The sequence below is a fragment of the Emydura macquarii genome, unplaced genomic scaffold, assembly GCF_026122565.2.
Source record: "Emydura macquarii macquarii isolate MOO-44397 ecotype Brisbane River unplaced genomic scaffold, CSIRO-AGI_Emac_v2 contig_3113, whole genome shotgun sequence".
In the NCBI taxonomy this organism is placed as follows: Eukaryota; Metazoa; Chordata; order Testudines; family Chelidae; genus Emydura; species Emydura macquarii.
The window spans coordinates 3,596,015-3,618,996 of NW_027133250.1; the positions used below are offsets into that span (position 1 = coordinate 3,596,015).

Sequence of the window (22,982 nt, forward strand, 5' to 3'; positions counted from 1 at the left end):
CTTCAATGCACACAGGGCTTTCCTAGGGAGATTTTCTCCCTAAGGAGTTAAATAGGTGTAAGAGAATTTTAAATGAGTAAGAATCACTTATCTTTTCAATTAGGAACTCCCCTTGTTATCTGTGATGTCATTTGCTGGCCCATGTCATGCAGGAGGTCAGACTAGATGATCATAACATTTTCTTACTTGAATCCTTCTAGTTCTTCAGTTGTCAAGAGACTTTCAGGCTCTCTCTCTCTCTACATCAGATGAGCAAGACAGCACAAAGCCATTTTTTTTTCTTGTCAGGTCACCTGCAAGCTGACCAGTCTGGGACAGGTCTATATGAGAAAGCTGCAGCAGTTTAACTAATGGTATTATTTGAAACAGATTTAGTTAAACTGGTGCAACTTCCCCGCCTCCCCTCAGGAGACAACCCTTAGTTCAGTTTAAAAGTGGTCTATTGAGGTTTAGCTTAAGTGGATTTGGAACACGTTTAAACTAATCCAGAATAAACCTCCCCTAAACCAGTGAAATTTGTGTGTTTCAACAAGGCCTTTGTTTTGCTGCCCAAGACAAAGGGCTATAGGTACACTAGAAGCACTTTAGCGGTATAGGAACAGTGTAATACTAGACCAGCAAAGAACACAGCTATTCTGGCAAAGCTGAGCTTTTGCTGGTATGGTAAAACCACCCCACAAGGGACACAAACTATCGTGGTAAGAGTGAGATTCTGCTAGTATAATTGTGACACAGCTCTGTCGGGCAGAGATCACCCCCAACTGACATAGGGTATGCCAGCGGAAGTCTGTAGTGTAGAAAGAGCCAAAGGGCAAAAAATAAATCAAAACTGCATAAAAAGAATTTAGCATTTCAGAGGTTTATTTTTCGTAATTTACACAGCTAGCAATACTGACACAGCTAACATTTACCTTGAGTATCTCCAAAACATAATTTAGCTAATTTGTTACCAACCCTCTGCCAATTCTTACAGGCAGTATGGACAAGATGGAGGGGTTGCCTACACAGAAAAGTTGTTCTGCTTTTACTATCCTGGTGTAGTTAAAGCAGTACAATCCCCTGAATGTGGATGTACTTTTGTATAAAGATGCTTTATACTGGTATAGCCATTCCCATGTGGACAGGGAAATAAACTGTACCAGCATAAGGACATTTAAACTGATATAACTGTGTTCACACTAAAAGTTATACCAGTATATCTGTATGGGTAACAAAAAAAAAAATCACACCCTGAGCCACAATTACATCGACACAAAAACAGTGCATAGAGTAGGACTGAGATGCAGAGGGGTGATTGCTGTAACAATCAGCAGGAAGGCAGTGCCCATGATGGGGTGTGAGAGTGGCTCCCTCTAATGTTTTGCAGGGATTGGTTGGCAAGGACCAAACCTGAGTAGCACAGCTGTCACCCTTTGACGGGCACCGAATAGGCTGCTGCTGTCTTGCACACTCCTTTCTGTTCCAGAGGAACTCACTGCAGCATTAGCAGCTCACTCAAAGGAGCCGGAAGCTTCACAGGATGGGAGAGTCACTAATGAACGGGTGTAATTAATCTATTTGGGTAGGCACAACCATTGGCCTCTCAGCAGGAGAAGAATGGCAGCCTGTGTAACTTTATAGTGGATAATAAATTTCAAAGTCAACATCTTTAACATCAATGGCTGAATGCTGCTTTACGAGATGGAAGCTCTTCCTCCTTGAAAGAAGCGGATATTGATTAAACTCTACTCTCTCCAGTTAGCTTACTCTAGAAGACTAGAGCAGGCAGGCAGGGAAGTTGACAATGCCAGTGCCCCTTTCCAGCTCCCCTCCTCTCATTCTTTGTGCTTTTTCTTGTGCTTCTTTTTCTTCTTCTTCTTCTGAGGCTTATTAGCTTTTTCTGAATGCTTGGCCCTCTTGCTGGCTGGCTGAGCTCCATCACTGTCTGAGTCAGAGCTGTCTGAATTGTCAGATTCCGATGACTTCTTGCTCTTGTGTTTCTTTTTCTTCTTCTTTTCCTGCTGGCAAGGAGGAGACAAAGCCACACCGGTTGTGAAGTGCTCTCCTGGGCTCACTGGTCAAGGCAGCGAGCTGTTTTTCAGAACGAGAACGTCAAGTCATTTCATAACACACACACTGTTGCTCTCTAGGAGGGAGAACAGGCTGGTCCAGTTACTCAGCAGTTAAATAGTTCAGACCACATCAGCATCAAACTGGAGTGAGAGTTACCAAAGCAGAGGCACAGACCTCAATCCTTCAAACAGTTACTCATGCAAGTAATCCCTACTGACATGCCTAGTCCCACTGAAGTCAGAGACTATTAAAATACAGTTTACTCACATGGGTGGCAGTTGACAAGATCCGTCCTGTTTATTAATAGAATGGGTTTCTGTTCTAGCTGGTCTAAAACCAGTTTCTGTATCACCCTCCACCCCATCCAAAAGTGGGGAAGCAGTGGAACCCCTTACGCCTGGCGGGGAGCCCTTGGGGACCGTTCCCTACAGCAGCGATTCTCAACCCGGGGACTGCCAAGCAGGGCCGCTGTTAGACTCACTGGGGCCCCGGCACCCCAAGCTCCAGTGCCAGGGGCTGAAGCCCAGAGCCTGAGCTTCATGGGGCCCCCTGTGGTGTGGGGTCCTGGGCAATTGCTCTGCTTACTACTCTCTAATGCCAGCCCTGGCTTTTATATGCAACAAACCAGTAGCTGTCCTCAGCATGTTCAAGCCATTCAGGAGAACGCTCTCTGCAGAACAGCACAACAGTGTCACATTCAAGATGTTCTCTTCACAACCACACGTTCTTTTCAAATGATGCTTACATGCAGCACACACGGCAGGGCACCATTCCGTATCGACTCCACTGACACTCACCTGAATTATGCGCCCTTTGTACCACCTTCAACAATTCTGATCGATCCCCTCTTGCTGGTTTTGTACCCTCCATATTCCTGTAGCCTCCATGTACTCCCACTCATCTGTGCTCTAACCAACCTGTCTAGCTCTTCATATTTCCCCCTAATTCACTTGCCTCCAGCTCCTTAATCCATTCTGGTGCTCCTCTCAATTCTTGCCCATTAATCTGCTTGGGTGGCTTAGAAAAGTTACCCACAGTATAGGTTTCCTACTTTTTTGTGATGAAGATGGCCATGTAAGCATGCTACAGAGCCTGAGTGCTTTTCAATGAAAGGCAGGGATGGACAAACACAACCTCACTCAAGGTGCAATCCTAACTCCCACTCTCAGTTTACTCAAAGCAAAACCTAATTTCAGTGGGACTGTCCAACATACACTTTATCAGGCAACACGCAACTTAGGATAACCTACCCTACCTTTTCTACAGCCAGGGACCTCTGAGGCCAAGAGGCCAGGATTCAAAAAAGGATCGGTCATTTACATGGAGAACAAGAGGGTTGCTATCATGTTTTTAAAGATAACTTAAAAGGATCTAAACCTTCATGTTTTGAGACAAACCAACCTTTAACCATTAGGCCCAGGTTCCCTCATAACTGTTAGGGCAGGATTTCTTCCCCTGAAGCACTGAGACAGAAGATACTGGACTGAACAGACCACTGGCATGATGCAGTATGGCAATTTTTATTTTTATTTGGATGAAGAAACTTTAATGACAGGTTTATCTCATGGTGTATCCTATTAGGGAAGGCAAGGGGTTGTGTTCATATGGATTTCTTTTAATTTAGTAATAAAGTGAAGAAGGCAGGCTAATGTTGATAGCATAAGCGTGCTTGCTTGTAAAGGATAGGATTGAAAATAGGATAAAACAGCCTGTCTTCTTCAGCACATTGTTCCCTGAAAACCAGAGATACCTAGAAAGGAGAAGACTGAGGTCCTGGGCCAGCCACCTGGGAGCCTTCCTGGTGACTTCAAGTACTTCTCTTGGATAGGCACTTTTAATGGTCTCCTATTTTCTACCAATTCAGGTTACCTGCTAGTGAACTGGAAAGAGGCTATAATCCTGTCTGTCCTTCACTCCACCTGCGTGTGCAGCGTTAACTCCTGCTGTAAATAATAGCTGAGCTGAAAGCTGATGGCTGAGTAAAGATCTGGTGATACGTAACATACAAACTTTGTCTTGGGTGATGACCCAAATCAATCAATGACCACCTCTTGAAACCGAAGTACCTAATGAGGAAGGAAGCACACATGCTTGTATATGTGCTCTAGAGATTGTCCTTGTTACAGTGTGTGTCTGTTTTGGAACAGGTTCCGAGTTCCAATTACCAGGTGGTAAAGTAGCTTTAAAACTGAAAAAGTTACTGTTAACTAAGATGGTAGAACAGTACGTGTCTCTACCCTCGTTAATGGTTTCATAGACATAAAATGAAATCAAGCGTGCAAGTTTCTTGTACTGCTCTCATTACAGTCTGTCATTATGTAGGAATGTATTTTAGGTGGTTAGGAGTGTTTATCCAATCCTGGGGCAAATATCATTCACTGGGAAGTAGGTAACAAGGGCTGACTACTACAGATCTATTGGGAAGGAGACCTTGGTGAACTGGAATGTAAATAATTGACCAAAATGTCTTGTGATCTAGCTTTGGTTTGTTTTTCCTCTGCAATGTTAGCAACAATCAGAGTTGATAACTACTTGGCAAGTGAGGCCACATTATGAGAGATTCTGAGTCAAAAAATGAAACAAAGACACCGTCCCAAGACAGTAATTGAGCATGACTGTCATTCTCTATTATGGGTGTGTAATTTGATTCTGAAACCTAAAGAGTTGTATCAATGAGTATTCTAATGTATGTAACCAAATCAGTCCAATACCATTTTTGCCCTATATTCTATACTATTAGTTGCTATTGTTAAGGATATTTAATAAACTCTATAAAACTATTTTCAAGTCCTTTTTGTTTAGTTAAGCAATCAAAATTAAAACAACACTAAAAAAGGTGGTGGAGTAATGAATTCAGCAGTTGCTTAATGAAGGTGTTCTTTATACTTCGTCTTTCTTATAAATGTACTGACAGGTAGCAGGGATGAGATTAAACAGGGAAATCTTAAATTCAGAGGGGGCCGTCTGTCTTGACCCCCTTTTGGGGCAGTGTGAGCACATGTCCAGATGTCATGGAGTGTTGAGCTTTCTTCAATTCAATCTGCCTGCTTTTGAGTACCCCCAACATTTTTACAGAATTGGAGCATTTTTAAACAGATGTCCAAATGAATGTGACATTTCACCCCAGTATATTCTAGGAGGAGGGTGGTTAGTGAAACATCCAGATGACCAGTTTTTCAAGAATGTGATGCTGCCTCTCTCCAGCTCACATGCTCTCTGGAGGACTGAGCACAACATGGGGCCAGATCCTACATTCTAGGCCCACCAGCACCACTAACTGGCTTTAGGCTCCCAGCTTTGTGCTCAGTCTAGACAATGTTGGCCTTTAATAATAATTCCTAGAAGATCAGTAGATCTCAAAGCACTTTAAAAACGAAGTTAGTCATTTTATCCCCATCGTTTACAGATGGGGAAACTGAGGCAGAGATGAAGTGACTTGCTGTGGGTCACCCGGCATACCAGTGGCAGGGCTGGAATAGAAGCCAGGTCCCCCGAGTTCAAGCTCAGTGCTCTTATCCATAAAACTCTCAGGAGTGGAGCATCATGAACATGGGGCTGTTTTGCATTTTTCACACATTCAAGGTTGAAAGCATGCAAACCAGGCTGGTGAAATTAAACCATTGCCTGAAAAAGTTTGTGCCAGCTGGAAATGATTTAGAACTCCAAAGATCAATTTCACAAATCCCATCACTCCCCGATCGCAGAAAATGCAGCCAATAGAAGGTTCAAACTGAGCCACACTCGCAACCTAAGGGTATTGGAGTGTCATTTGTTTGCTGTGGGACTGTTGCACTGGTAAGCGTGAGCTCACCCTTCACTATGCCTGCTTCCAAGAGGGGCTTCTGACCTCCACTCCCACGGGCACTAACATGCTATATGCTAACAATAAGTGTACTGTATCAGGAATTGTCCCCACCTGTAACCTGTCTCTGCCCCAACTCCCTTCTCTCCTCCCCCTCTGTTCATTGTCACCCCTTGCCATGTGTCTCTCATTTAGACTGAAGTCACCCAGACACTGTAGTGCTCCGACACCAAAACACAACACTCTTGAGCATGTATCCCCTATTAACAAGAATTAAATCAACAATGGGATTTAAAATAAAAAGTTAATTGTCCAGTGGTTAAAGAATGACAGGGCTGGCATGAAAGGAAATGCAGGGAGTGTGGGGATGAAGCTAGGCTCATGAAAACAATCACAAAGGACCCAGAGTCCACTTCCCTCCTCCAGGTGAAGGAAAGACCCCTGGAATAAGCTTGCTGCACAACATCCATAACTCAAATCAGCTGGGCACAAGCCAACTAGTTAGAGAAGTCCTGGGCTATTCATGCTTGCTTGTCAGCACACCAGATGAACCAGAGATCTCAGCACATCTGACAAAAAAAACCAAACTCATTTGGTTTTACTTTTTTAGTTCAACCAGTTGAAAGACTGTTAAGTCTCAAGGTCTGGCTGTGAACATGCTACAGGGAGCGGAAGGACAGAGGGAGATGAGGCAACAAAGTAATAGAAGGCCTAACCATAACCTTTTCATTGTTTCTGTCGTATAAAGAATGATTTACATTCCTCCCTGGAAGGGAGTGTAATGGGAGAAGCCAAGTGTCACCAAAGCTGACAGTGCTGCTTATTATCTTAGGGAAGATGTTCTCCAGTAACCTTGAGCCCATCCCTATGCTTGTGGTGAATTCTGCTGGAACAGCCTTGCTGTAAATCACTCCTGCCTGGTCACAGCTGTTGGTGCTCTGCTGTCACTTGGTGAGAAACTAGAAACAAATAGTCAAGCCCACTGGTACAGTTACATAATTCATCGGACTACAAAGAGAGTGATTCCTTCCAGGCCAGCAGCCAATGAGGGGGGGAACATCTCCACAGATTAGAGGGCGAAGTTAAAAAAAATGATTCGACATAAGAAAATGCAGCACATAACCAGGAAAACCGCAAGGTGATAGCCCAGATTCTGATACGAGGGACACCTGTGAAAATTCAGAATAACTCTACCCTTTTACGGATATGCTCTGAATTTGCCCCAATGTAACCACCCTAAGAACCTAGCACAGTATGTCTAGTGGTGATAGCAGGGGGCTGGGATGCAAGAACTTCAGAGTTTAGTCCTGGCTCTCATACCAAACGTGTTCTATGACCTTGAGAGCAAGTCATTTCACCTCTCTGCAACTCAGTTTAACCAGCTATATTATTACAGCAGAGCTATGGCAGTGCTTACCTTAGATTTTCCCCCCACACCTCTCATACCCTCCCCCCCCCCCAAAAAAAAAAAAAAAAAAAAAAAGATAAAAAGCAACAAGTTTACACGGAACTGATTGGGCAGAGTCCATGTGAAAAGACCTCACTCCATATTTGCAAACATAAAGACACTGAAAAGTTGCATTTAGGACACAGTGTGTCATTATTTAGACAAAAAGCAGGTGTGTGTCCCTCAACATGAGGCCAGGCTGATAAGATGCTAATTGCTTACACTTATCAGGCAGCAGAGACTGAGACAAAAGAAAAACTAGTGAGAGAAGAATGAGGCAGAGTGAGGGGAAGGGTTACCATGTTAGGATTTACAGATCCTAAAGGGGCTTCTAGGGAGTGAAAGTCTGCAGCATCTCCTAGCTAGAGAGAAGGCTGCCTCACATTGTGACTATACTAGCTAAGTACTCACATACCACAGTAATGGGGCCACACATACCTAGCTAGGATTGGCATGCCTGAATCCAAGACTGGAGCCCAAGAGGGCATTTCAACGTCAGCAATCTAAACAGGAGGACCTCTTGGGGACCTCTGATGAAAAGATCAATGTCCCACACTCAGCACACAACTCCTATACAAAAATCCTAAAGAAATTGTAGAAAATGTGATAATTTTCGATTATGTCTTTGAAACCATCCTATAGAATTTAATTAAAACCCTACTGTAAAATTTTATAGGATGGTCCAAAATCCTGTAGGAATGATCTCATTCTCTATTACATTTTAGAGCTTTACAGAATAGGTTCTACAGAGCCCCACTGATATTGTCCCTACTCAAAGGCTCTGCAGAGCTTAAGAGAAGAAAAAATAAATCTACTCAGTTCCAAGATGCCAGCTCAACTGAACCATGGAAGAGATTCAGGTACCATGGCATGCAGTAGGAACACCTTAATAGTATTCAAGCCATTCATGGGGCACATCAATTCTCTGCCTCCGTCTTCACAGAAGAGGATGTAGGAGATATACCCACATCAGAACTATCCTTTGCAGGTATCAAATCTGAAGTATTGTCCCACACTGATGTGTTAATAGAAGAGGTTTTAGAACAAATGGACGAATTAAACATTAATAAGTTATCCGGACCAGACAGTATTCACCCAGAGTTCTGAAGGAACTCAAATATGAAATTGGACAACTACTAACTATGGCATGTAACCTATTGCTGAAACAAGCTTCCTGTATTTGGATGAGTGTAAGGTAGCTAATGCAATGCTGATTTTTTAAACAGATTCCGGAGGCAAACCTGGCAATTATAGGCCAGTGAGCCTAACATCAGTACTGGGCAAACTCAAAGAAACTAAAGAACAGAATTATCAGACACATAGATGAACACAGCTTTTGTAAAAGGAAGTCATGCCTTACCAATCTATTAAAATTACCTGAGGGTGTAATCAAGCATGTGGCTAAGGGTGATCTGGTCAATACAGTGTACTTGGATTTTCAGAAAGCCTTCAACAAGGTCCTTTACCAAAGGCTCTTATGGAAACTAAGTTGTTATGGGATATCAAAGAAGGTCTTCTCATGGATCAGATAGGAAACAAAGAGCAGCAAGAAATGGTTTCTTTTCACAATGGAGAGGGGTAAACAGCTGGGTTACCCAAAGATCTGTACTGGCACCTGTGTTCAACAGATTTATTAATTCTCTGGAAAATGGAGTGAACAGTGAAGTGGTAAAGTCTGCAGATATAAAATTGTTCAAGATTGTAACTCTTCACAGTCTTAACTAAGTGATCTCACAAAGCTGGATGATTGTACAACAAAATGGTCCGGTTCTGGTCACTCCATCTCAAAAAGGATATAGTGGAACTCTAGAAGTTTCAAAGACGGGCAACAAAAATGATCAAGGGTATGGAATGGTTTCCATACAAGGAGAGACTAAAAAGGGCGGTTCATCTTAGAAAAGCGATGACTGAGGGCAGGGGGGAAGAAAAGATATGATGGAAGTCTATAAAATCCATGAATGGTGTGGAAAAAGTAAATAGATAAGTATTCTTCACCTTTCCCACAATACAAGAACCAGGGGTCACCCAATAAAATTAAACAGGCAACAGGTTTAATGCAAATAAGAGGAAGTACTTCTTCACAACACGCAGCATTAACCCGTGGAACTCAGTGCTAGGAGATGCTGTGAAGGCCAAAAGCATAACTGGGTTTTAAAAAGATCTAGATAAGTTCATGGAGGATAGGTCCCTCAATGGCAATTAGCCAAGATGATCAGGGACGCAACCCCATGCTCTAGCTGTCCCTAAACCTTTGACTGCCAGAAGCCAAGAGGAGAAGACGGGTTGATCACTAACTGTCCTGTTCTGTATATTCCCCTGAAGCACAGTCAAAGACAGGAGACTGGGCCAGATGGACCAATATGGCATTTCTGTTATCTCATTACAAAACATCCAAGTTACTACACTATGCCCTTTTAAAAATAAATAAATAAAGCTTTATGCACTCTGAAAAGGGACCCCAAATTTCTGTGAAATAGTTTGCAACAAAGTTTTAAGAATTTTTAAAAAGTTTTTTTTAAACAAAGTTTATAGGAGTGTGACACAAATGGCAATTTCCTGCAATATATTTGAGAGAGCTTACGGACTTAAGTTTAAGTACCTTTGGACTCTGTTGTACCATAAACACAACATTCATGTCCTATTGAGGGATTGTATGTATGGGAAGGGATATGACCTTCAAAAGACTATTTTAAACAATGTACCAGCCAAGACGGCAGCTTTGGGGCAAACAAAGTTGAGTGGGTTTCCTCAAAAATACCCAGGAGGAAGTGAATGCAAATTCCAATCTCTGGACCCAATCTTTTGAAGCTGCACCCTGTGGATAAACCCACTGTCTGCTGATTACCTATTCCTGAAATCTGAAGATCAAAGTCCTGAGCTGCATAAAGGAAGGGCTCACAGATTCACAGATGTGCTTGTTATGAACTGAAGCTGTCATGAACTTGTGACCACAGAAAACCCTGTCTCCCTGTGAAGGGCTGATCACCTGTCAGAATCCTTTTGGAATTGGGGTGTTCTCTTCTAAACTTATTCACATGCACGTAGATCCTTTTATCGTTTTAATGTGTTTTCTCTGTCATGCTTTCACAGTAAGAACAACATGCTTGTTTGGAAAGGGCTGTGTGGTAACTTATACGTGGGGCAATTACACTATTTATAGCAAAGGAGAAAGCAAAGCAGGCTTGCTTAGGTAGTCTGACTTGCTGGGGAACTTGGAGGGTACTCAGGGAACTGTGCAGCCTGGAAAAACCCCAGTCAGGAGGGAGAGACATGGAGGTCTCTGCCCAGGAGAGATGATGGCTAAAGAACCTGGAGCCTAGAGCGGATGCCCATGCTGGACCACAAGGGGAAATACAGGTGCAGTTGCCCTGAACTGTGACAAAGAGGGGTAGAGCTATCGAGCCATTGCAGACATGAAGGACCATGGCTGGCTTCTATTCCTGTGCTACTATGTATCAGCAGATGGGGTGGAGAGCACAAAGGGAGGGAGAAGTGACTTCCCATCTTAGCAGAGGCCAGATAAAGAGAGGACACCAGGGGTTCCCCTTCAAGGGGAGGGACCATTTGGACCAAAAATGAAATCAAGGGACTGTAAGAAAGTGGCAGATCAAAGAAAAGAAAACTCCATTTGACACCGAAAGCCTGGAAAAGTTAGGGTTACTTCGTTAGACGGTTGCTCAGTTCTATCATTGGTTTTTGTGGAAGAGAGAATGAAAGAACTTCATCTTCAGACTATGTCGCGTATCTTTGCCAAGTCCTCGCCGACTTACCTTGACGGCAGGCTACTGGCTCTTCACTCGGCTGATGATGATGCTATCAACTGGCTGGGCACACTGTCATATGCTGAGTGAATGAAAGAAAGGGCCAGTGTCTTACAGTTTCATCTGTTTCCTGGTGATCCTATGGAATACTACGGTAACAAACACCTCAAATATCCAAGCTAGATTCCTTAAAATGAAGAAGTCTAAGGACAGCCAGAAAAAACATGCATAAATTGTCCATTTCACCACAGAAACTGCAAAACCACTGAGCTGCTTGCTTGTAACCTACCATTTTGCAATGTAGGTTAACTTTCTCCGTAGGGCCACATTTGTAAGCTGGCCCACTTTTGTGTTATCTAACATCAACAAGGATACAACCTGTACCTTTCTTCTTTTCTTTGAAGAATTCTCAGCATGGCTGGACTTTTTATCGCCTTCATATTCTGCCATCTTCTCCTCTTCCTCCTCCGGTATCAGACTGTACTTGGTCCCCCCAGGCTGCACGAAACACTCTTTGGCAAAATGTCCTGCAAAACAATGTTTAAAATGGAAAAAGAGAAAAATGAATCCTCTTTGTGGGCTTTTTCTTTTGAGAAGCACAATGAAGATTCTACTTGGAGCCCATTTCCATAGTGACCATTTCAGTCTGTTGATGTTAAAATAAGGTATCATTAGAAGTGCTAGAATGCCTGCTTAATACCAGTGAGCACTGGGCTGGCTCCCCTCTATCTGCTTGTGAGAGCTAAGGCACCTCCCTCCTCTGTGCTTTTGCTCCTCCTCCAAGTCTTTGACTGGTTGTTTAGACAAACCTCCCCAGGGCAGGTCATTATGTGCCTGGAGAGTGTCCGGCACAATGGGGTGCTGATCTGAGGTGGGGTCTCTGAGTGCTACTATAATACAAATATCAAGAAATGAACTTGCTCTTCACAGCTGGAACCCTTTGACGCTGACCAACACTAAAGATGATGAAAATGATTTGAAAAACATCCACTGTCTTCTCTACAGAGGGACAGATGGAAGATCCAATCACAATATTAAAAATCCATCACACTTTTAATCTCCATTCAGTAGTTATTGCCTCTCATTTAAGGTTGCCACCTTATTGTATACCTATATGTACCAGCAGGAGGCAGGAATGAGAGAAAAAGCAAAGTTTGAGGAGATGACTCAGTGGATAGGACACTGGATTAGGACTGGAGAACTACATGCTATTCCTGGCTCTGCCACTAGTTTTCTATATGACCTTGAGAAAATCACTTCACCTCTCCATGTCTGTCTCCTCATTTGTAAAATGGGAATAACAATGGTCATCCATCTCTGTGAAGCACTGAGAAACCTGAGCCAAAAGTGATAAATTATTAAATATGTATGAGGTTTTTTTTTAAAAAAATATGCTTTGGTTAATTTACAGTTCACTGTAGCCAATTTTTTGTATATATATATTTTACATGTATGTATAAAATTCAGTACTTCAAAATACTTGGAAACCAGAACCAGAGATCAGTCCTGATCTGCCTTGTCAGATGAAGATGGGAATTTCTCATTTGTTTTTATTGTATTTCAAACATTTAAAAAAATCAGAAACAGTGATTTAATATATTTTATTATATACAGCAGTGAGAATCTCCTGTTACAATGCTTGTTTCCTTTAAGGCTCAACGGGTTTAATTTGCACTGATTAACCAATCCAGGGTACTGAATAGAACACAGGTAATTTAAGAGGGATTAATCAGACAAAACTAGTGTCCTGTTTTCTGAACAAAGAACTATAGGAGAGACTTGTCTGGCAGAGGCTTCAGCAGCAGAAGGGGCATATGGCAGGGAAGCCTTCCATGAGAATGGAAATGTCTTTTCAGCCAAGCCTCGTAAGTAGGTTAAGACGGATTAGATTTTTTAATTGGTGTCAATATTACTGTACACTCACAAACCAATACAAATATTTCCATTGATAACAATGAACTTTAAAGATAAGCAAAGTATGAAAAATGCTGCATGAGAACTCAGTTTGAGTTAAGGATACTTTGCATATTGTCATATGTGATGTTGACAATTTGTGTTCAAAGGGAAATAAAGTTTTACCTTTTTGAATCTCAAAGTTTACTACCATTAAATAATTGTCTGACACCCCCATAATTTCTGACAACTGTGAAAATTTAAATTGATAAAAATAAGACACAAAACAAATGAGTCGAAATTTAAAAGACAAACGAACCCCAAATTCTGACAAGCCATACAGAAACAACTGTTTAGGCTAGGTCTACATTACCACCTATGTCGGTATAAACTGACATAATTAATCCATCCCCAATGAGCAGTGGTAGCTGTGTCAAAGGAAGAGTTCTCTCCTGTCTGCTTAAAGTGCCTACCTTAGAGATTTTACAGTCGTGCAGCTGCACCATGGTAAGCTCTCAGTGTAGACATAGCCTTAGCCTCGTTCTGGATCTACCCTGCACACACCAATTCCTCAACTCTAAAAATAGTTCCCACCAACACAGCTTGCCTGGCCAATATGGACCAGACAAAGCCATGTTAAAAATTATGCTTTAAAACCATTATCTAAAGTAGATAGGAATCTAATTTAGAAAATGGTTTCTGGCAGCATTTTCAAGATGGTTGTATGCAGTCCATACCGGACAGCTAGCTATATTTTAGCATCAGCAGAAACGGCTTTTCAAATTTGTGCTTATTAAGCTTTCTTAGCACAGTTTAAAAGCCCAGCATAACCATTAGCCAATGACCATGTAATATATGAGAACTAATAGGGCATGGTACAAATTCCACAGGCAAAATGCTTTAGAGCTAAGGTTGCTCAAGTATATGTCCCATCAACAAAATCACAACAAGTTAAGGAAATCCCCAGTTAAGCCAAGATTCACTTCCAAACCACCCTCACATCTAGGCTTAGCAGAATTCAATATTAATTTTTTTTTTTTTATAATTTTGACAGATATCAATGTTTATTTTTAATGCATTTTTTCCTATTTTTATCCATTTAAATTTTCACAGTTCTACCTCCCATCATTTTGCAGAATTAACAGTAGATGTTGAGGGAAAGGGAAAGGTTTGTTAACCATTGAACACAAATTGTCAACTTCACATGCCAAAATATGCAAAACATCCTTAAATCAAACTCATTTTCATGCAGCATTTTAATTTCTTTGCCTATCTGTAAGTTTCATTATTGACAGAATTTTTTTTTTTGGGAGGGGGGGGGGAGGAAGGAAAAGAGGTGTGTGTGTGAGAAACCGACGTTAACCAACTTTTATCCATAAAAATCTCATCCTACCAAACTTATTTATCTCACACACCTTACTACCCAAATACTCAGTTTTGATTCTAACACAGAACCGCTCACAAGCATGCATCCAGTTCCACTGGCTTTTCTCGAAGTAGCAAGCAGTTAGGATGAATCAAAGAAATAGTTTCTATTTAAGTGTAAAATTAGAACAATATCCTTGCTGTGAAATGTAATGTATGTGTAAAAATGACAGAAATTTCAGTTGACCTAAGAAGAGTTAAGTGCATTAAGTTTGGAGACCTAAATTCAACCTTTACATTGAGAAACAGAAATGTGAAGCATGCTTTAACTGAAGATATGCAACAGAGCCATAACTGCAGCGTCCCTACTGATATTTCCATAATGAAGGTCAAGACAAAAACTAGAATAAAACAAGAAAGGAAACAGCACAAACATACCTTTGCAACCACATTTCTTGCAGACAGTGTTCAAGACAGCCTCCAGGGTAATCTTCTGACTAGTGCAGTCTCTGAATGAACGTTTCTTCCGCTCATCCTGACTGTGAAAAGAAAAGAAATATTTTTCTCTTCCAGTCTCGTTTACCTCTAACCCATCCATTTACCTGGAAGCTCAAACCAAAAGTTTTCAGACCAAAGCTGCCTGAAGTTAAGCTTCTAAATCCATATGTAGGCGTCTACACAAAAACAACCACTCTGTAAAATGCAGTTGACTACTTGGTGGAGTAAGTCACAGACAACATATTACATTTGCTCCCCATTTGTTTCTTGGTACAAGAGGACTCATTTCATAGACAGCTTCATAGAATACAGGCAAACATACAGCTGCCATCACACTAAAAGCTAACTCACAGCTGCCCTACTTTACACTAATATATACATACATATATACACACACATGCTGGCGGTAAAATAATTATTTTTGCTGGAGTAGTAAAACATCATCACAATAAAGGGCAGGCAAGGAGATTTTGTGCCTGGGATGGTACGTGTTTGGAGAATTTGGCAACGCTGTAAGCTCACAGGAAATAAATACACCCACAGAAAGAAAGATTGACATAGAGTGGTCATTATGAACAGCAAGTTTTGTTATCACGCTGAAATTTGGGATTCAAGTGCAGTCCTTTACTAACAGTGCTGCAGAGGGAACATCTTAGATTGTTCTTTAGTGACCCCTCCATTTGCTTCAGAGCGGCACTGAGGGGCTCAGGCGGGAGCAGCTGCCTCCTTCCTGGCAGGAGGACTGGGACAGTCACTGGAGGGCAGGGAACAAAAGGAAGCAAAAGCCGCCAGCATCATTTTTACACCCAACAGAGCAAATTTACCTACTCAAGGGCAACATTGTTTGGATCAAGGTCCTTTCCTGTTCCTTGATTGACAACCTTCATGGAAAGAGACAGCTTCAACTTGTCATCTTTCATCTGTAGATGGACATGGAGGAAGAAAAGGAAGACACAGCAGAACCCTGTTAGTTTCCATTATCTACTCAGAAACCCACAGAGAATGAGTGAAACTGTCAATTAGTAAAGAAGTGAATGCTCTAAAGGCAAGGCTACATCACAAAATGTTTGTATTTCGACAAGTATTTTTGCTGGTTTTTTTTTTGTTTGTTTGTTTGTTTTTAAACTTCAGTGTTCAAGTTAATGGACCAGAGTATATTACTCAAAAATAAATGGTCTCAGATATAAAATCTGAAGAATTACCACAACAGATCAGATCATAGATCCATCTAATCAGTATCCGGTATTTAATAGTGGCCAATATCAAATGCTTTGTGGGGAGAAGGGACCCCAAAATGGACAATTGTGGAATAACCTAACCACAGGGGAAGTTTCTTCCTGGCCCCAGGCAGTTTAGTGGCTGTTTTATGCCCTGAAACATGAGGCTTTATCACTTACCCATTTTTGTCCTCTTATATATGAATGTTCTAATTATCCATATAAAAGGCTCTTTTCTGAATGCTAATAAGCTCTTGATCTCCATAGTATCTTGAAGAGTTTCACAGGTTGAGTTGCTCAACATCTCCCTACAGCACACAGTCTTTTACATATTCTTGCTAATGATACGTAGTAAACCCCATCATTTGGGTGTGAAATTATTAAATGTGCAGGTTACAATGAGGTTCTGCTCTGATGCAGTTTGCAGTCTGGCCAAAACTTGGGAGTTATTTTTCATTTATTTACTTACGAATTCCATGTGGTTCTGTGTGTGTGTGTTTTAACAGATAATGATTCAGTACTAAGCTTCTGTTAACATGAAAACCATTAGCTTGCTGTAGTTGCAAATTTCTTTTTAGTCTACACAGTGCTTAAAACACTAGATATAATTTTACCTCTCTTCCAATAAGTTTCACCCATACTTTGTCTCCAACATCTACCATCTCCGAGGGTTTGTCCACCCGAGAGGATGACATGTGAGTTTTATGGACAAGGCCTAGAGGTGGTTTTGGAGGAAAAAAATAAAAATATTGGTTTTGGTTGAACATAACGTTTTATCCTCTTGGACAGTGGCTCTGAACCTTTCTAGACCACTGTACCCCTTTCAGGAGTCTGATTTGTCTTGCTTCCCCCAAGTTTCAGCTCACTTAAAAATTACTTGCTTACAAAAATCAGACATAAAAACACAAAAGTATCACAGCACGCTATTACTGAAAAATTGCTTACTTTCTCATTTTTACCATATAATTATAAAAATAAATCAATTGAAATATAAATACTGTACTTGTATTTCAGTGTATAGTATATAGAGCAGTATAAACAAGTGATTGTCTTTATGAAATTTTAGTTTGTACTGACTTTGCTCGTGTTTTTTATGTACCCTGTTGTAAAAGTAGGCAAATATCTAGATGAGTTGATATATCTGTGGGAATACCTCTACCTATCTCCAGGGGTACGCCGGGCTGGCCCTTTGCAACAGGTGGGGGGGGGGGGCGCAGGAGGCTCTGAGGGGCACCTCTCAGAGCTCCCTGTGCTTTGTGAAGGGCTGGCCCAGCGCAGGCCCCCACCCTAGGCAGGGTGGGGGTGTGAGGCTGCCCCATCCAAGCCGGTGCCAGGCTACGCTGGGCTGTTAAATCATCCTTTTAACTTGCACAAACCAAAAATTTGTTGTGGAACTCTCCAAGCAAGATTAACTATGAAACCCCACCTTGCCATTTAGTGTCATTTTGCAGAGTACAATCACATCTCAAAGGTAAAATAGTTTTTTTGGGGGGGAGGGGGTGTCACATTTCCATCTGAAAACTTTCCACTTACTTTGTCACACGTAACACCCCTCGTACCAGTGCAACTCAGACTGGAGAAAAAGATATTTACACTTTTTCAATTTGTTTACTTTGTACATTTGGCAGCATTTCCTGTATTTCTCTTTTATAGTCAGATTCACCTGTTAGTACAAGCCTTTCACACGACTGGTGAGAACAACATGAAAAATAACCAGCAAAGCCTGGAATGAGAGCCAGGTCAATGATTTACCATTATGATTTTCCTTCCATCTATGAATTCCATTCCATAGCAGAAATTAAGGATTCCAGGCCCCGAATCTGCAGGGCACTATTGTATTCCAGTCTAGCGCCTTATAGGCCATCTTGGAGTGACATTATAATCACCTGGAAATGCACTTATTTTTATTACAGAAAAAATGTTGAATGAGTATGTCCCATATTAATGCAAGCATTTATATAGCCCCATCACCATGATATCTGGAGTACCCACATGGGTCATTCAAGATCTCATTAAGAAACCCCATGCTGGAAAACTGGATTTAATCAACTGGGGAGAGGTGGGCAACAGATTCATTAAACAGCATTTTTAAAATGATGTCAAGTCCTTCTGCAAGGTGAGGATTGTATGATTTAAGCCAGTAATCTCCAAACTGAGGGTCGCACCCCCTAGAGGTGTGTGAAGGTATATTCAGGAAGCAGGAGGGGAGGGGGAGAAAGCATGGAGCACCACCCAGCCTCTGCCCCAGCTCCACCCCCAGTGTGTTTGTGGGGTGGGGCCTGGTATGGACAGAATCCTTTACGGGTAAGGGGATGGTGTAACTTAAAAAGCTTGGGGACCACTGACTTAAGCAAACCAGCGTGAAACTAAGTCTGAAAATCTAGTCAGAGTAACAAACCTTGTTTCCTGCAGCCTGGAATTTTTATAAATGCCCCATATTCTGTCACAGTAGCAACCTGTGAAGAAAATCAATACAATCACTGACTGAAAATGAATCTTGTACATTATACCCATTTTCTCTCTTTTTCTTCTTCCCTTCAACCCACACCCTTTCCATTCACTTATTTGGTTTCAGCAGTTTCTAATTTGCCTTCTATGAGTCTGCTTCAGGTTGTTATCTGCTTTTGAACTGGGGAGCTACATAATTATTGTTCCATCAGGTACACACAAAAGCACAGGATGATTATTTCCTGCCAGGCAAGATTACCGACAGATCTTGAAAAAAAATTACATTTTTCAAAGACAGCTTTGTCTGTTGTAAAGACATTAAAGAGAGTCTGTTTGCTACACTCAGCAGCAGGAACAAACACTTCTAACTTCTATTTTACTCTATTTTACTATTTGAGTAAAGTTAGTACTGAGAGGTGTCAGACTGACAGCCTTGGAAACAGTCTTATGCTCATCTATAGAACAGACACTGGACAGGCAACAAAAACATCCTCAAATCTTCAAGCCAGTGTGAAAGGACTTACCCTACCAATAAGAGGAGAAGTTAACACTTCCTTCCATGCTCTATTCAATTCTAGGCCTCTGAATAAGACTGCCCACAAGAAGGCCAATCAGTGCCAACTGTGGCAATGGTGGCTTTGAAATGGATATGTGTCCATGAATATCTGGCCTGAGATCTGCCAACTAATATCACATAGTTATTACAACCAAACATCTGATAGTAACGACTTTTACGCGCTACTTACTATGGCCCCAGTCATGCAATAAACTCTGTGCAGAGAGTCATCTGAGTCTGCACAGGACATCACTGAAGTTAATTAGGCACTGCATGGATTCTCCCCCATGCAGCGTTTTATGGGATCAGGGCCAGAGTTTGGATTTTAACCAATCTAGACTTGAGAGGCTCCTTTAGCTCATTCTCAGTCCTCTGATACGTATAACTCTAGCTTGTGTGTTCTTCTTACCCATCTTAAGGAAAAAAATAGTAGCCAGGGCTCTTTTGAGGATGACAAGGCAGACAGGATCTCATTTTGCTTTCTCATTCGTCTAATTAAAAACTAAGGGCATTGTACATTTTAATGCTAAGTTTAGGCACCAATATATGGAGTGAGCCCCAGGTATTGCAATTCAGGACTTTGAGTTTTGCCAGATTGAGCAACAAATATTCTTGATGCCAGCTATTAAATTCAAGACAGTTCCCAATTTTTAAAAGCTAAAGTCTCTTGTATCCCACAGCATCAGGTAGGATGGAAAGCTTTATCCCCAAGCGCCACATGACACTGAAATTAAAGCAATTAGACTTTCAGATCCCTCACACTTGAGTCTAAAAATTAGACTTGGCTGAGAAAAATAATTAGCATGAATTCTCTGAAGAGAGCTTTTCCCATCCCATGAGAGGACTAGCATGTTCATAAATACACATTTCTTAGCTAATCCTCTTAAATTAGTAATTATTACTCTTCAGCATGGGAGTGTTTGCATTAGCAATGTGGCTCACCCATCAGTTTTATTTTGAAGACATCTAATGAAATAACACCTACAATAAGAGTCTCTTAACTAGCTTTCTCATGGTTCAGACAGCCTGTTCTCAAAACACTAGTTAAAATATTTACCTTTAATCTACGCACTCTGTAAAAGGTAGCAGCTCTAGAGACTGAAGTCCTCTGCTTATCCCTATCGATGTGCATCAACTCTAACCTAAAGGCGGAGAGGGGAGTTCTCTCTCTCTCTCTCTGGCCTATGTACTCCTTAATTTCTCAACTGAGAAGGCCAATAAGCTGTCTGTGACAGCTGTGGTGGTAGTGGCTTTTGCAATGGGGACATTTGTTCTCTATGAACCAGAGTACACAATACCAGTTAATTTCACATACAGCAGTTCACTTAGCTGCTTAAGAATATAAGAATGGCCATACTGGGTCAGGCCATGGTCCATCTAGCCCAATAGCCTGTCTTCCGACAGTGGCCAATGACATGTGCTTCAGAGGGAATGAACAGAACAGTTCATCATCAAGTGATCCATCCCATTGGCCATTCCCAGCTTCTGGCAAACAGCAAATCCCTGCCTATTCTGGCTAATAGCCATTGATGGACCTATCCTCCATGAATTTATCTGGTTCTTTTTCAAACCCTGTTATAGTCTTGACCTTCACAACATTCTCTGGCAAGGAGTTCCACAGGTTGACTGTCCATTGTATGAAGAAATACTTCCTTTTGTTCATTTTCAACCTGTTGCCTATCATTTTCATTTGGTCACCCCCTGGTTCTTTTATTATAAGAAGAAGTAAAAAAAAGACTTATTTACTTTCTCCACACCAGTCATGGTTTTGTAGATGTCTATCACAAACATACTGTATGAAATCATATCATATCATTTGCTTGTACATATATTGATAACTTTTGTTGCCAGTTAACTAGGGCTGGTTCTGAACTGGTGATTTAAAAACAAAAGGCTCTATATCCTTTTCAAATATCCTGCACCATTCATGTCACCCATGTTTGTTTGTGACCCTAAACACCACCACCACATACCTCTCCTTGGAAGATGTCATAGAGTTCAGGCAATGTCTCCATTGTCTCAGGTCTTACAGACATCATTTGGGAAGTTTTCTCAGAGCACACGCTCCACAATTCTTTCCTCCTCTTGCAGCTGACTCTGATTCCATTTATTAGATGTTAACCCCATTCATACCTGAAATGAAGACAGATACCACTCGTTGAAAGAAATATCTTCATTAGTGATAAAAAAACGCCCCTGCAGAAGTCTCTCAGGGAGGGTTTTTACCTGCCCCACTTTCACTCATATTGCAGTTACAGTAATTGGTGAGTAGCCGTAGTATCTGGTTGTACAATCCAGTGGGTAGAAGAATAAGCCCCGAAATCAGAAGACATGGGTTCTTCGATGACACAGGTGCCAATAGGTTGCTATGTAATTATGAGCGAGTCACTCAACTTTGTGCCTCAGTTTCTCCCTCTATAAAAGGCTGATATGATACACCTCAAAGAGCTTTCCAAAGGAGAATATGTATGAAGAGTACCACATAAATAATAAGTATTATAGTACCGAGGCCAGAGGTTCTCAAACTTTTTATGCTGGGACCCCCTTTGAAAATATTTCAGGCTGCAATGACCCCTCCCCCCACAGTGATGACTCCTCCCCCCCCCAATCATGATACTCTTACCAGAATGCACAGAGGTGACAGCTCACAACCCTCCCCCCATAATAACCTCACAACCCTTTAAGGGGTCATGACCTCCAGTTTGAGAACCCTCGACCTAGGCAGATACAGCAAGGTATTTACCCATGGCTGTAATCTGGCTGATAAATTGCCAGTTTTGTCCTATTTTCAAAAGACAGCAATCTTATTTGTAAGTACTTACAAATGTACTTCAGCAATTGTACTTAGGGTAATTATAATCTGTTACCTTCTGTAGTACCTACCACACACGCCTAAAAACCAGAAAGTAAACACCAAGAACCTGAAACTCCTTGTTTCAGACGTCACACTTTAAATGGCCATCTCATGATCCCAATTCCCTTACAAGTGCTTTCTGAAAGCCAGGGTTAGCAGCAGCGCGGCACTGCAGCACAGGGCGCTCTCTCACCACCCCCAGAAAAGTCTGGCATCCCCAGTGCTGCCAACCCCAACAGTTAAAAAAGAATGAGTCCAGACCCCCCAAAAGCAGGAGAAGGACTTTAAAATAAAATCACAAGTTTAAAATAAAAAAGCAGACTACATCGGGGATTCTTTTTATTTGCCCCCTGGCTCTCTCCCTTCGGCCGCCCTCGGGTCACGTTTCCAGGATTTTCGCCTCGGCTCCACTAACTCCAGCTGGGGCTTAAAGGGAGACACTAAACGCGACCGACCGACGGACACGAGCAGCCCGAGAGCCGGCCGCGCCGCCGCCTCGTCCATCCTGCCCCACCCCGGCTAGCGGCCGGCAGCGCCCCACAGCGGGCTGGCTAAGCGGCTGGCTCCCCGGCCAGGACGGGGGTGGGGCTAGCAGGTAGCTGCGCGCAGTCTGTGCAGCGCCGAGCACCTGCCGCGACTGCCCCGAGGACCGCAGCCCGAGCGCTCCTCCTGCCCCGGCGACAGGCGGGCAGTGGGGGGGAGGCCCGGTCCGGCGAAGGGCGCAGCCAGGGAATGGCGGTGACGAGCCCGCGTCAGAGAAAGGACGAAGGGCTCAGCTCCCCGCTGCCACCCCACAGCCAGGAGCCTCTCCGCCGTGTGGCGCGCCCGGCCGCGCGCTGCTCCCCCTCACTCACCTCAGCGCGCGACCACTGACCATCCCGCCGCCGCCGCCTGCTCCCGGGCCCGGCCTGTGGCAAACAGTTTGAGGAGCCTCACCTCGCGCCCGCCAATCGCCACGCAACTTGAGCCTGAGTGGCACTCGCACAGCCAATCGGCGCGCTCGATGTTGAACGGCCCCCCCTCCCATCCACTCCGCTCGTGAGCATGGCCAGCGCTACCCAATCAGTACGCCGGAAAGAAGGCAGTGGC

General features: G+C 42.5%; 1 protein-coding gene across 3 annotated transcripts; it reads right to left on the minus strand.

Moving 5' to 3' along the window:
• Positions 1 to 843: 843 nt before the first annotated feature.
• ZCCHC17 (zinc finger CCHC-type containing 17) lies at positions 844 to 22,872 on the minus strand. Of its 3 annotated transcripts, none has more exons than XM_067530724.1 (8): positions 22,748 to 22,872; positions 21,013 to 21,172; positions 18,434 to 18,491; positions 16,650 to 16,750; positions 15,647 to 15,738; positions 14,759 to 14,859; positions 11,447 to 11,589; positions 844 to 1,997 (listed from the first exon to the last, which is right to left on the minus strand). In XM_067530724.1, the coding sequence occupies exons 2-8, from the start codon at positions 21,076 to 21,078 to the stop codon at positions 1,815 to 1,817; spliced, it is 744 nt and encodes a 247-aa protein (XP_067386825.1). In that variant the 5' UTR covers positions 21,079 to 21,172; positions 22,748 to 22,872; the 3' UTR covers positions 844 to 1,814. The 3 variants fall into 3 exon arrangements, with proteins under 3 accessions (XP_067386825.1, XP_067386824.1, XP_067386827.1); XM_067530723.1 differs by having other exon boundaries at positions 844 to 2,000; XM_067530726.1 differs by lacking the exon at positions 844 to 1,997 and adding an exon at positions 5,554 to 6,423.
• Between the last annotated feature and the right edge of the window lie 110 nt (positions 22,873 to 22,982).

What these genes read in the sequence shown, in the direction of transcription:
- ZCCHC17 (XM_067530723.1), bottom strand. Translation starts at nt 21,078, where the DNA reads ATGATGTCTGTAAGACCTGAGACAATGGAGACATTGCCTGAACTCTAT. An exon ending in ATGACATCTTCCAAGGAGAG is followed by an intron (nt 18,492 to 21,012) that starts GTATGTGGTGGT and finishes TTTTCTTCACAG; the next exon opens with GTTGCTACTGTGACAGAATA. An exon ending in CCAAACAATGTTGCCCTTGA is followed by an intron (nt 14,860 to 15,646) that starts GTAGGTAAATTT and finishes TTCTTTTCACAG; the next exon opens with TCAGGATGAGCGGAAGAAAC.